The sequence below is a fragment of the Oncorhynchus masou genome, chromosome 30, assembly GCF_036934945.1.
Source record: "Oncorhynchus masou masou isolate Uvic2021 chromosome 30, UVic_Omas_1.1, whole genome shotgun sequence".
Classification (NCBI taxonomy): Eukaryota; Metazoa; Chordata; class Actinopteri; order Salmoniformes; family Salmonidae; genus Oncorhynchus; species Oncorhynchus masou.
Window position 1 is genome coordinate 9931707 of NC_088241.1, and position 15341 is coordinate 9947047.

At 43.1% G+C, this 15341-nt stretch overlaps 1 protein-coding gene across 2 annotated transcripts in view; it reads left to right on the top strand.

Annotated features, from left to right (window-relative positions):
* The first annotated feature begins 592 nt into the window (after positions 1 to 592).
* nphs1 (NPHS1 adhesion molecule, nephrin) overlaps positions 593 to 15341 on the top strand; it is a 69446-nt gene continuing 54697 nt past the window's right edge. For both annotated transcript variants that reach the window (XM_064949793.1, XM_064949794.1), the window contains exons 1-4: positions 593 to 663; positions 4209 to 4317; positions 6629 to 6832; positions 12073 to 12195. In XM_064949793.1, the coding sequence (XP_064805865.1) occupies positions 4254 to 4317; positions 6629 to 6832; positions 12073 to 12195 (391 nt within the window). In that variant the 5' untranslated portion in view covers positions 593 to 663; positions 4209 to 4253. The remainder of the gene's footprint in view (positions 664 to 4208; positions 4318 to 6628; positions 6833 to 12072; positions 12196 to 15341) is intronic.

Genomic DNA, 15341 nt, shown 5'->3' on the forward strand with positions numbered 1-15341 from the left:
TCCCTAGCCAATATACTCACTATCCCTAGCCAATATACTCACTATCCCTAGCCAATAAGCCAATATACTCACTCTCCCTAGCCTATATTCTTACTATCCCTAGCCAATATACTCACTATCCCTAGCCTAAATTCTTACTATCCCTAGCCTATATTCTTACTATCCCTAGCCAATATACTCACTCTCCCTAGCCTATATTCTTACTATCCCTAGCCAATATACTCACTATCCCTAGCCAATATACTCACAATCCCTAGCCTATATTCTTACTATCCCGAGACAATATACTCACTATCCCTAGCCAATATACTCACTATCCCTAGCCTATATTCTTACTATCCCTCGCCAATATACTCACTATCCATAGCCAATGTAAACCATCTAATAGTGTGGCATCACTTTTTTGTTGTCAGCTGTTTTTTTGTCATCTATTTTTCCTTAAGATGACCCCCCCCCTAACCCTCATACACACTCCTCTCTCTCTCTTCCTCCTGTGTCTTTCCCTGTCTAAGAAGAGGAGGATACAGTATATGTGGAGTCAGAGAGTGGTAGAGTCCTATTGGCATTCTTTCTTATCCACACTGCACACTTTCGTTCCAAGCGACATCGTGAGATCAGGCGAGACATAGAGAGTGGCTCCGGGGCCTCAACGTTGCTCAACAGGTAAGCACAGCTTTTCTCTCTCTCTCATGCAAATCCCTACGCATATTCAAAGACTAGTGGCTTCTTTATGAGAGATACACTGTTTCTCTTACTCTTTCTCTCTCTCACTTTCGCTCTCTTTTTCTCTCTCTACCACAGTCTCTCTGTGAGCTCTCAGGAGACAGAAGGATGAGTCAGTGGAAGTTTGAAAGGAGGTCTTCTCTCCTTCTGTCTCTCTTTTTTTCTCCCAACTTTCTCTCGAGGCAAGTGACATGTGAGGGAGTCAGAGAGAGAGACACATTGACTCGAAGTTGACGACCCTACAGAGCAGAAACAGAAACCAAGCCAAGCAGACAGACACTCTGCTCAGGTTGGTGAGAAGAGCTTCTCGGAGACATACTGTCCAGCTGCCACTGTAAATTGCTGGACGAGGCTGATGCAATCTGGCTCGTCCACCTGCCCGTCCTTGACTTGGCTTGAAGTTTTCTCTGTCTATTTGCGTCTGGAGAAGCAGGCAGGCTCACCCAGGCAACACTAATCAGACTGTCAGAGGGCCACCATGTTTTCATGCACAATTAATGATTTTAGTTCGATTAAGCCATGTGGATAACCTAATCTGCATCTTTGGCCTATAACTGATTCTGCTGGTGAGTGTCGGTGGTGTAATGGGTTCACAACAGACCTCCCATATGAGGCCCTGTAATTGGGCCCACAGGTTAATGGTGAGATTGGCGTGTGTTGGTGTGTGGGTGAGCCTGATATTAAGATGTAGGACCATATCTGAATTGCATGGTTGCATGAGGTTGAGGATTCATTTTCTGCACATTGAGTGATTTCATGGGGTTTTGCATCAAATTGGTCCAGGATTGAGTGTATTGAGTCGTTTGATGATGTTATGAAAGAAGCCATTAAAAATCTACCTGTCGGGGTCACGCCTGATGCCTCTGCTCTCTCCAATACCCTGGAGGGGAGAAAGCCTGACTTGTCTCTGAGAGCGAATCAAATTTCAAATCAAACTTTCTCATTTGCATCTGTGGAAAGCTAGTGAGGGACAAGGTCAGAAACTGTAGTAGCAGTGAAGGTAGAATATCTACTGACTTATACAGGCAAGTTACAACAATGCTTATCCTGGGTGGTCAATCTCATCCTGACTCATACAACTCTATTGTTGTCAGTGAAATACAGATTATATTATACAGTACAAGGTTTTCCTAGACAGATACATTATTTAGCTTGATAGCACTTGAGTAAATGTGGAGAAATTCAAGGAGTGTGAGTACTTTCTGAAGGCACTGTAGATACTGAATGAATGTAATTGTTCATGTATTCCATTATACTGTGTGCATGTGTGCGTGTTATGAAGCTTGTTGAGCTAGTTATGGATAATGACAGAGATCTGTGCAAGGACAAGAACTCAATTAGCTGCCAGGGCTGAAGGCCTGCTATTTCAGCTGTTTGTGTCTCAAATTGTGAATTTTGAATATGTGTTTGTGTGTGTGCTTGCATGCATGTGTTCATGCATGCATACTCGTGCATATGGTTTTCTCAGGTAGCCTAGTGATTAGAGTGTTGCTGGTTTGAATACCTGAGCCGACAAGGTAAGAAATCTGCTGATATCTGCTGATGCCCTTTAGCAAGGCACTTAACCTACCATAGCTGACCCTGGAAATCAACACATTTCACTGCACCTATCTGGTGTTTGTGACAATAAAGCATAAATTATTTATTTTTATTGTTTTCTGCAATTGTTTTCTCCATTAATTTGAATTCTTACATGACTTCATCAGAGTCCATCCAACAGACACAGCCCTGACCCAACCCTAAAATAAACATTGTCAAGGACAATGAAATGAAACAAAAACACACACTAGAGAATGAACCAATCCTCCATTTTGTGCACGGACCTATTTTCCCAATGAATGAAGCCATGTGTTTGGGTTAGCAGTGGTGGCGGCAGTGCGGGGAGGGGACGGGACGGGACGGGAGGTCAGAGTCAGTAGGCTGCGGCTCTTTTCATTAAGATGTCCGGTAGAAACGTGTTGAGTCATGTAGCCTTCCTCTCCACACCAGTTTCACCTCTCTCCCTCTCAGCCAAGTTGTGCAGTTGTGCATTAACAGCATCACTCCCACAACGGAGGAGGGAAGGCATGGGGAACTTTCATTACACATATAGAAAACAACCAGCCAGCACTTTATTCTCTCTGGTATTTAGATCTCAGATGTGAGGAAAAGGGCAGACTGGGATGGTTAATAAGTATGAGGAAAATCAATTCATGAACATCGGTCGGGGTTGAAATGCTTATGGTGTTTTAAAGGGGCAATCAGCAGGTCAGATTAAAACAAAGCGTCTCTCTGCCCATGTTTTGATAAGGGATTGGGCAGGAGAAATGTAACCACTCTCAAATTCATAAACAGAGCAGGGACTGACAATCAATGACATCAAAAGTATACTTTTAACCATGTTTTGAGGCTATGCAGTGTTAGTTTACATTTGCGTTGCTTACAAACATTGGAGCTTTTGTTTTGGGATTCTGAGGGGATACGACAATTGAACCAAGCTCACAAGGTTAAGTTATATTGAAGTTATATTCTTCAAGAATCATTGGGTCCTGTATACAGTGAGTCCAAAAATGTATATACATGTAGCAACTGCAGATTGACCCTTTAATAAAGGGTGTATTAGAAAGGGGGAAAGGGAGGCAGAGAGAGAGAGACAGGGAGAGAGAGAAAGAGAAACAGACAGGGAGAAAAAAAGAGTGAGAGTGAGTGAGAGAAACAAAGAGAGTGATAGTGTGTGAGAGAGAAAGGGAGGGGGGGACAGATTTGTTTTTGAGAGCTCAAAACAGACATCTAATGTGGTGAAGGGGGATCAAATTGCCCTTGTGTGTTCAAAGTGCATGTTGGGGGCTCTGAAATGCACTGATGTTTCTGAGAGCCAGGAATAATTGAGTGTGAGCTAATTCTTATCAAAGCCTGTTGGAGTGCAACTAATCGACTGAGGGGAGATGCCTCAAAGAACCGTTGCTTTTAATTCATTTTGTTTATTCAGATGAGAAAATGTTTAGTTTTCAATCAAGTAAATCACTATTATTTGTTCCACCGCGACAGATAAGTTGATTGATTGCAAACTAACTTAAAATGCACATCCCTTTCCAAAAGAAACAGGCAGAGGGGGAATGTTAGATTAGAACAGAATGTAATGGACGTAGACATAGTGTTACTCATGGATTTATCTCAAAACTGTTGATGGCTTAATTCACTAGTGCATGCAAGAGTCATCCAATGATCAGTAGCCAGGTTAGTCTGTCTTCACCAACATAGCTAGCTACAGTAGCTAGCACAATATGTGGCTATCGCTTTGAGAATACTTTGTATGTGCTCGGGAACTCAAAACTTGACATTGAGTCAACTAAGCCTTGACTAACATAACCAACATGGCGGTAGGCCGTCATTGTAAATTAGAATTTGTTCTTATCTGACTTGCCTAGTTAAGTAAAGGTTAAATAAAAAATTTAAAAATTGACAAAAAGTTCACTGTCTGTCATCTCTGTGATTTGTCGTTTCAGGATTCTGCAGGGCCTGGATTAAACGATTGGAGCCTGAGGTTTGAGATGGGTTTGTCATCAACAACGTGCTTCTCTAGTCCACTTCTTCTTCTCCTCACTCTGCAATGGGGTAAGAAAAACAGCCACAATGGACCTATTGTCTCCTTTCGAACTCAGCAAGGCCTTCTGTTAAGCTACACACCATTACTCTAGTCTATAGCACTGTGCTCTCATTGACTTTATGAGAGGCATAACCTAGAGGTCTGTTCAACTCAATGAATGAGTTTGCATCAAGGTTTCTGTGGACTGTTGTAGCGTTGTTGAGAATTGTATGCAGCACATCAGGTATTATTCCTCGCTAATACCCTTTGCCTTTCACTTACCTTGCATTGCACACGTCTGGCATTGGATTGTTACTCATCGACAATCACATTGATACAATTAGACATTGTGCTCAGGCCTCAACATTACACTTCTTTGCCAATGTACCAGCTGGTTCTCAGAAGAGCAAAACCAACTGAATGGGAACAGAAACAGGACAGTTTAATGACAACACATTGTCAGAAGAGAAGGATCCTGTGACGAGTGGCTAATCGTTTTCTCAAAATACTCTGTCGAATCACCAAGCTGTCAAAGTTGTTGTTCTTCCAACCGTCTGTTTACTGCTGCTGTAACTCCTCCGACAACGACAATCTGTTCGGATTATTTTGTAAATCATATTCAAAAATGGTGGCCGTCAATCAACATGAAATCCCACAGCACTTGTAAGCCTTTGCTCTGTGAAACAAATCTAGTTCCAGTGTTGATCACATCATTATGCAGTTACAGCACATTTACTGACACATACAGTAAATCAGCTCCAAAATAAATCTAACAATCACAACCAATATTTATCATCCACACTAATCTGTTAATGGAACATATCCCACTGTACCGCTGACATAATTATTCCAAGTTGATGAGGTCTGATAGCATGCCTTTACATTTCAATTCTCTCTCTCCTGCCTTTGAAAACATCACAGAGAGAAACAGAGAGACATTGTTCAGTAAGTTAACAAGTGGCCGGTATCATCTTCTCTTAACCTCTACCTGCTTTCTGTCGACCCTGTCCAATGTTTTGATACTAATAACTTCAACTGCAATTATTACAGATGCTTTTCATAGCGGTTCAGCTTATACTCCAGAGTATGGCTAGCTTCTGCTTTCATCTCGTTGTGACAGCAAAGGCCAAAGAGTTTTGTGGGCAGCATCAGCTCCATAGCATAATTCCAAGCCATTATCTCGTTCAAATAGACACCAAATCCTTGGATGGGGAAAGGAAATCAATGGCCTAAGGTGTTTGCCTGTCTTACCACTTCCATCCCCCATGCACCTCTCTAGGCAGTGGCAGTAGAAGAAGAGAAGAATCCATTTTGTCCTGTTTGTTTTTCAACTTCCTTTTGCTGCTCATTTGTACATGGAATTGTTGTGTATTCATTTATGTAAACTGTTATGCAAATGTGATTTTGTGGCTGGTTGTTTGTATGCGTCGTCTATAATGGCCAATCTTTCCCTTCACGTTTGACGTGAGGTGACTGATGTCCCCTTGATCTGAGAGTTCTCCCTCTCACTCACATTGCCGAGGCGCAGCCGAGCATGCAGTTCACAAACAACTTTGTGATTGGCTCAAAGAGGGTCAAGATTCAAACAACCTTCCAGAAAGAGGCGGTGTAAATAGCTGCTCTCCTCTCCACTGCATAGTTTAAAAATAAGATGCATGCTTATATATTAGGGCCCCTAATTAACATAGGACTTTGCATGCAGAGCTACAATCGCATTACCTTGTGATCCTGGTCTCATTGTTCTAGCCTCCACCTCACTCACTCCCAGGCTGGCTGAGTGGCGCTAAGGTTACCTTCCAGCCACAAGTGCAGTGTACCGGAGCATTTCACTTCATACAGGGAGTGAGGGATTGCCCACCCCCACCTCCCGACACCCCCACACCACCTATGACAAACGAGGGCATTAAACCAAATATCATTACTCTCATCTGTAGAAATTAGCCAAAGGGACATCGCAAGTGAAGAAAAAGCAATGGGTGAACGAGGGCTTGGTTGGACCCCCCCGCCCTCTCTTCCTTTCCATTCCTTATCTCCTGGACCGAGGAGGGGTTTAATTCGCAGTAATTACATTATTGACTCATTTGCAGGGCCGAATTGCTCCAATTTCCCATCAATAAAGCATATGATGTGATGAATAATGTGGCTCTACCGGCTCTACCGTCTTTATTTGAGCCCTCATCCCCTGCCTTCCTAGCGTTCCCTTCTTCCCCTCCATCTTCTCACCCTCCTCCGCTCCCTCCATCCATTTCACAACGCCCCTAACCAATCCCTCCCTTTGTTCCCTCTTTTCTCTCCATCCTCTCACCATCTTCCCTCCTTTCCCTCCACTCTCTTATTCAGGTGTGGTGGAGGTGGGGGCCCAGCAGGCGTTCAGGACCCAGCCCAAGAACATGACGGTGCGTGCGGGGACTACGGTGATGCTGAGGTGTGAGGTGCTGAGGCCCTCAGGGGTTGTCCAGTGGGTGAAGGATGGCCTGCTTCTGGGTCCACAACAGAGCCTGCCGGGGTTCCCTCGCTACAGCCTGTTGGGGGACCCTAAGAGAGGTGAGAGCCTGGGGAAGGGTTAGAGTTCGGGTTGTGGTTGATGGTTAGGGCTAAACCAGGAAGTGGACTTGAAGCTAGGATTAGGGTTATGGCCACGGTTGAGCCGGGCTGTGGACACAAAGCTAGGGTTAGATTTAGGGTTGTGTTTGAGGCTAGGGCTAGGGTTGAACCAGGATGCAGATACATAGCTAGGTGTAGGTTTGGCATTTGCGTTGAAAACAAAGTAGGGACATTTTAATAGTAGGGGGAAATGGGTGGGAAAAGCAATATATCAAAATTGGGTAAGAAATAATGACAGGGAAGCTGAAAATGATAACACACATGGGTAGTAGCCCAACACACGTGTTTTTACAGCTTGATCAGATGCAGAACACAAGCTACCAAATTAAAACATTGAGTGGTAGACAACCTATGGACAAGATGAACATGAGGAATATGTCTAAATTATGAGCACAGAGATGCAGTCGCAGAATGAAGGCCTACACAAGCCACGCAAACAGGTCAAAAGGGCCAAGAGTTCAAGCATTGTGTTGTTGCTCTACGACGTGAATTTGATGGTTTTCTTTGTGACATATTTCAAATGACAGGTTGTTCGCTGTGAGGGTGAACGGTGCGTCTGTCAGCTTTAATTGCATTGGCTGTACGACAGACTTAGTAGCAGTAAGCCTATACTGTATAGCCTTGATGTGCATGGAGGACACAGTAACAGGCCTAAATGAAGTTACCATGGAGACCTGGTGGTAGTGGCTTAGCAGAGGACGTCTAAACAGAGGCCATCTGACTACAGAGACTGTGACTGTGAAATAGCCTTGCGTGTACCAACATTGTCACCCTCAGAAGCGAATAAAGGGAAAATGAAAGTGGCAAGAGAGTGAGAGATATAGAGATGACAGCAATACAATTAGACCCAAACAATTCATGAAAAAACAAAAAGATAATTACTTGATACATTGGAAAGAATTGACAAAAAAAAACAGAGTGGCCCTGACCACTGTGCCTGACCCAAAATAAAGGACATCTGTGACTATGTGCAGACTCAGTGAGCATAGTTTTGCTATTGAGAAAGGCCGCTGAAGGCAGACCTGGATCTCAAGAGAAGACAGGCTATGTGCACACCTGCCACAAGATTAGGTGGAAGCTGAGCTGCACTTCCTAACCTCTTGCCAAATGTATGACCATATTAGAGACACCTATTTCCCTCAGATTACACAGACCCACAAATAATTCAAAAACAAATCCAATTTTGATTAACTCCCATATCTATTGGGTGAAATACCACAGTGTGTCATCACAGCAGCAATATTTGTGACCCTGTAACGGTTTTCTTCCGTTGAAGGAGAGAAGGACCAAAATGCAGCAAGGTTAGAGTTCAACATGTTTAATAAAGACAATAAACGTGAACACTACAAAAATATGGGAGAGAAAAAAAAATAGTCCTATCTGGTGCATAGACACAAAGACAGAAGACAACCACCCACAAAATACCCAAAGAACATGCCTGCCTAAATATGGTTCCCAATCAGAGAAAACTACAAACACCTGCCTCTAATTGAGAACCAATCTAGGCAACCATTGACTTACATAAACACCTAGACTTGAAAACACCCCATAAACATACAAAACCCCTAGACCAGACAAACACATAAATCCCCCATGTCACACCCTGACCGAACCAAAATAATAAAGAAAACAAAGATAACTAAGGCCAGGGCGTGACAGACCCTTTGCCCTAAGAAAAGTGCAACCAGTGAAGAACAAACACCATTGTAAATACAACTTATATTTATGTTTATTTATTTTCCCTTTTGTACTTTAACTATTTGCATATCATTACAACACTGTTCATAGAAATAATATGACATTTGAAATATCTTTATTATTTTGGAACTTTTGGAATGAGTGTCATGTTTACTGTTCATTTTTATTGTCTATTTCACTTTTGTTTATTACTATTTCACTCGCTTTGGCAATGTAAACATACAGTACCAGTCAAAAGTTTGGACACACCTACCCATTCAAGGGTTTTTCTTTATTTGTACTATTTTCTACATTGTAGAATAATAGCGAAGACATCAAAAATATGAAATAACACATATTGAATCATGTAGTAACCAAAAAAGTGTTCAACAAATCAAAATGGACTTTATATTTGAGATTCTTCAAAGTAGGCACCTTTGCCTTGATGACAGCTTTGCACAATCTTGACATTCTCTCAACCAATCACCTGGAATGCTTTTCCAACAGTCTTGAAGGAGTTCCCACATATGCTCAGCAATTGTTGGCTGCTTTTCCTTCACTCTGCGGTCCAACTCATCCCAAACCATCTCAATTGGTTTGAGGTCTGGTGACTGTGGAGGCCAGGTCATCTGATGCATCTTACACAGCCTGGAGGTGTGTTGGGTCATTGTTTTGTTGAAAGAAAATTGATAGTCCCAATAAGCGCAAACCAGATGGGATGGCGTATCGCTGCAGAATGCTGTGGTAGCCCTGCTGGTTAAGTGTGCCTTGAATTTAAAAAAAAATACTGACAGTGTCACCAGCAAAGCACCCCACACCATCACACCTCTACACATGCAAAGAGCATCCTTTCACCTATTCTTTATCTCACAAAGAAACGCCGGTTGGAACCAAAAATCTCACATTTGGACTCATCAGAGCAGACAACAGATTTCCACAGGTTTTTTTATTTTTTTATTTGATCTTTATTTAACTAGGCAAGTCAGTTAAGAACAAATTCTTATTTTCAATGATGGCCTAGGAACAGGGGGTTAACTCCCTTGTTCAGGGGCAGAATGACTAATGTCCATTGCTCTTGTTTCTTGGCCCAAGCAAGTCTCTTCTTATTATTGGTGTCCTTTAGTAGTGGTTTCTTTGCAGCTATTCGACTTTGAAGGCCTGATTTGCGCATTCTCCTTTGAACAGTTGATGTTGAGATGTGTCTGTTACTTGAACTCAGTGAATCATTTATTTGGGCTGCAATTTTTGAGGCTGGAAACTCCAATGAACTTATTGTCTGCAGCAGAGGTTACTCTGGGTCTTCCTTTCCTGTGGCATGCCTCATAAGAGCCAGTTTCATCATGGTTTTTGACACTGCACTTGAAGAAACTTTTAAAGTTCTTGGCATTTTCCGGATTGACTGACCTTCATGTCTTCAAGTAATTAATGACTGTTGTTTCTCTTTGCTTATTTGAGCTGTTCTTGCCATAATATGGACTTGGTCTTTTACCAAATAGGGCTATCTTCTGTATACCACCCCTACCTTGTCACAACTCAACTGATTGGCATTTAGAAGGAAATAAATTCCACAAATTATCAAAGCACACCTCTTAATTGAAATGCATTCCAGGTGACTACCTCATGAAGCTGGTTGAGAGAATGCCAAGAGTGTGCCAAGCTGTCATCAAAGCAAAGGGTGGCTACTTTGAAGAATCTCAAATATAAAATATATTTTGATTTATTGAACACTTTTTTTGTTACTACATGATTCCACGTGTTATTTCAAAGTGATGATGTCTTCACTAGAAATGATACTACAAAATCAAAAATAAAGAAAAAACCTTGAATGAGTAGGTGTGTCCAAACCCCTTTAAATTGAAATGGAATTGAGAGAGAGAGAGAGAGAGAGAGAGAGAGAGAGAGAGAGAGAGAGAGAGATAAGAATAAGAGTATGTAGCAGGATGTGCACATGGCGTGTATAAAAAGTAATCGCCAATTAGAAGGCAATCCTAAATATGAGCATTGCATTTGCTCATGATCAGAGCCGCATGGTGCTATTCCATGGTGCCTTGGCTGCCGTGAGACACACAGCACTAGCAGACAGGCACACGGGAGCTGACAGACATTCAGGAACACACTAAACTCTAGAAATTGCACACATATTCACAGACACTGATAGGCAGAATGGCATGCACTGAACACACACACACACACACACACACACCAAATCTATAGAAGCAAAAACACAAGCGTTATCACTTGACGCCACTCGATGATACTTGTCACTGATTGTCACCATCAGTGATGTCTGTTGGCGCTGAAAGAGCTCTCACACTCTCACATACGCTCACACACACACTTGGCAAGTTGATTGCGGCATTTGTGGTGAGTAATTTCAGGAAAGAGGGAAATTATTCATAATTCGAAGTCTTCCCGCTGTATGATAGCATAGATGTGAAAATTGCTGCTGGTTGGTATTAATTATCTTGCCAACTTTGTTGATGAGTCCTTTTTTAGGACTGGGTGGTTGTCACACCAATATGTTATTTTATACATGTTAGTACGCTGTCAGAGAGCGACACAAAACAGGAAAAAGCCTCCCAGACCCCAAACATCTATAATACACACGTTTAATTGCATCAGTCAACATATTAACCCGTGGATGGTGAAACACTATCAGGAGAGAAATAAAGATGGAGAGGTACTTTGTCTGCCCTCCTCAATCGATACATACCATATTCCCACCAATATAGAACAACATGACAGATCTGGAGTCAGACTTCATACATCACACAGCTATCCCTCTTCGTTGGTTAGTGTGCTATTTTCCAAACCTAAGTAGCCTATTGGTAAATCAACAGGGTGTGAGACCAAGTTGCAAGCAAAATGTCCCTGAATTCGTGTGCATGACGCTAGAGAAAATATTTACTGAATTGGACTAAAGCCTCTTGTGTTATAAACAGATGGAATTCCAGTGTGTATCTGGTGTTAAGATCCTCCTCTGTATGTGTGGAAACCAAGCTCTCTCACAGTGGTCGGTAGTCAATACCACTCTCTCTCTCCTCTTTTCAAAGGGCTTCAACTTGGTGCCTGATAAATGAGAATCCTACCAGTCTGTTTCCCCATAGGTATCAGTGATGCAGGCAAACATTACGCTGAATCTACAGTATTATAACAGCTCTGTACCAACCACACCATCTGGCAGCATTACAGATATTCAAGTCTTTAATTTCCCACACAAAACATCTGTGTTCATTCAACCATGTTTCCTCGGTTGAAGGTAATTCAAAGCTCAGTGCTTTTTGGACCCAGTGCCCCATAGAGACACAGGGGCTTGGTAGTAAATGTTCATAGACGGACATTGGATGTGTACAAAGGGAGCTATTTCAGGTGAAGAGTGAATGGTAGATACTAAATGGACCACCTCTCATTGTAATTACAGTTCATTGTGTGAAGCTTCGCAATTACAACATAATGTGTCATTAAAACACAAATTACTGTCTTTGTGTCTCTCTCTACTCCAGGACAGTACTATCTCCAAATCGAGAAAACCGAATTGGAGGACGACGCCCCCTACGAATGCCAAGTGGGCCAGTCCGAGAGCAGCCGGGCAATCATCTCCCATACAGCGTGGATCAATGTGCAGAGTGAGCAAAACCACTGTTACTCCACAGGGGGGCACGGCGGGTGGTGGGTCATCTTATTCAAGACAAAGCATGACATTAATGTATGAAAATCTTCAGGAGCCCAGCCACACACTGAACATCCTAACCTGTAATCTACAGGTCCTTGTCCTTGACACAATGTGTTATTTGTTGCTATGCACCTTGAGTCTGCTGTTTAGGCTTATTTTGGGATCAAAATGATAGAGATTAAACCCATTTCTTACTTTTATTTGGACATAAACAGCGTACAATAACAAAGTGGCCATTTTTGTTACTTCTTGGATATTTAAGCAATAAGGCCTGAAGTGGTGTGGTACTGTATATGGCCAGTATACCACTGATAAGGGCTGTTCTTAGGCACTACGAAAGCGGAGTAGATACACCCCTTAGCCGAGGTATATTTGCCATATACCACAAACCCAGGAAGGTTCCTTATTGCTTTAATATACTGCTTACCAACATATTAAAATAATGAGTGACATATTCTCATTAAAAACATTATTTTCACAAGTCAATTCATACTATTTCATCCTTCCACCAAAGGAAATATTTTCCCATCATTGCTATGCAATCAAAGAATGCTTTCCATTCCGCCTGGCTAACATTCTTGTCTTTTGTTAGCTCGCCATCGACCGAAAACAAATTCACTTCAATCTCTGCCATTGAAATGACAGCAAACTAGCTGTATTTCCTTTTGTTTGAGTTTTTTCCATTGAAAATTGTTTGGATATATCCATAATAATGATTCAGGACACCGTTCACTCTCTCTGACAGAGGACGATCTCATTTGTGAATTGCAAAATGTTTGCAGAATTGCAGAGAGGCAGACAGCAAGGTGAATACAGTAACCCCAACCCAACAGTTGCACAGTCCATCCACTAATCCCATGACCATGAACTGCAGGACATATCTAAGATTATTCCTTTATCGCACACAACAGAGAAATATGACAATTGAGATATGTTCTTGAATCTATGGTGAGCCTCCGTCCGTAACAGCCACTCATGGTGCTCTGTGTCAGTAGCTCCTGGAGAAGTAAATCATAATAGAATGGGAGTGAATGAAAAGTATCCACACAGACGTGGGAAGGAATGGATGTAATTGTGTGAGTACACCAGGCCGCCTGTTGTCACTTTATGATGAACAGCATACTCTCTCATTCTCTTTCCACTCTCTCTCTCTCTCTCTCTCTCTCTCTCTCTCTCTCCCTCTCCCTCTCTCTCTCCCTCTCCCTCTCTCTCGGCGCTGGCTTTTGGGAGCTATGCCATATGTGGAGAGAACGGTGACTCTGAAAGAGCCTTTCTTCTGCTGCTACGGTGTATTCATTTCCCCCTTCTCCATTCATCTCTCGCTCTTTCGCTCTTTCGTTTTGGGGGCCATGGAGTGTGTATACCGAGGTGCTGGGGGTGGGGGGTGTTGCCTTGGTGACACCCCCCTCTCTCGCTCTCCTGGGAAGGCAGCAGATTTTTCTGACATCAATGGGAGAGACTGAGAGTGAAAGGAAGGAAGGGGGAGTGAACCCCAGCTCTCTCTACACTCCCCCCTGTTCCATCCAGCTCCGTCTTTATACACCTGCAGCTACAGCAGGACTCAGTCCCACATTTATCACTGCTGTGACGTGAAGTGTGTTGTTAGGTGGGTGTGTACACACTCATTCACAATACGTAAAGGCTATCCACCCAGGTGCCTATGAGGCACCAGATCAGAGAGGTCCAGGCCCAGATCAGAGAGCTCAGGGTGTCAGGAGACTAGTAGTGTAGTAGTTTGTCTGGAGGAGACCTTCAACTCTCTTGTCAGTCCAACATGCATAGATCCTAATGCTCCCACACTTCCCAGCTGCTATCCCTGCATATTTTCCCTGAATGTTTTCCAACTGATTCCATGACAGATGGATATATTGATACAATCAGACAGGCAGACAGACCAGCCTGAGGCCACAGACTAATCTAAATCCTACAACAGCAGTGGTCGTCAGTCCTGGGGACCCAGAGGTGTGCAGACGTTTGTTCCAGAACAACACTAAAACACTTGCTTCAACTAATCACAGGCTTTAATATAAGTTGATGAGTTGAATAAGATGTGTTATTATTGTAATACTGGGTTACAACCAAAGCCAGTACTGTACAACCTATGAGTGAAATGAGTAACACAGCTTGACAGCCTTTCGATGAGTTAAGAGTACCACAGCTCCCATGATAACACAGACAGCCTTCACCAGTCAGCCAACCAAAACACTATAAGAAAAGAGAGATAGAGGTTGTCACGCCCTGATCTGCTTCACCTGTCTTTGTGATTGTCTCCACCCCCCTCCAGGTGTCGCCCATTTTCCCCATTATCCCCTGTGTATTTATACCTGTGTTCTCTGTTTGTCTCTGTTGCCAGTTCATCTTGTTTGTCAGCTCTTGTCTTTTCCCAGCCTCTCTTTTTCTCACCCTCCTGGTTTTTGACCCTTGCCTTGCCTTGCCTGTCCTGACCCTGAACCTGCCAACCTGACCATCTGCCTGCCCCTGGGCCTGCCTGCCGTCCTGTACCTTTGCCCCTTTCTGGATTTCCAACCTCTGCCTGACCTGAACCTGAGCCTGCTTGCCGTCCTGTACCTTTGCCTCTGTTGCTGTAATAAACATTGTTACTTGTTCAAGGCTTGCATCTGAGTCTTACCTTATCCTGATAGAGGCAGCAATGCGAAGAGAGTGAGAAAGCATAGAAAGATCATGTAAAACCAAAAGAAAAGCGAGCCTTGCTCTCTAGTTGGATTCCCCCAGGTCGGAGTGGTGGATTGTGGGTATCATCACCAGCTAATTCAAGGCGGATCACCACACGCATCGAACAGTCACGAGGGAGGCACACAAACGTCAATAAGTCCTCTCAGCGGGCCAACAAAGAGACATTTTCGAGACATTTCTATCAGGGGCGAGATAATTCCTGTGTGTTTTTCCTATCCTGCCGAGTTCAGATAGGGGATTACGGCAATAGGCAGATCAAGCGGCAGCAAGTAATCCAAAACAACCTCTCCACCACCCCTGCGTCCTCCCGCCGAAACTTATACCCCCGGCTCCCGCCCGTCAGAATACCAGAACACCTGACACATCCACTGTCTTTTGTTTGAAACCATTAGCGTTACCATATAA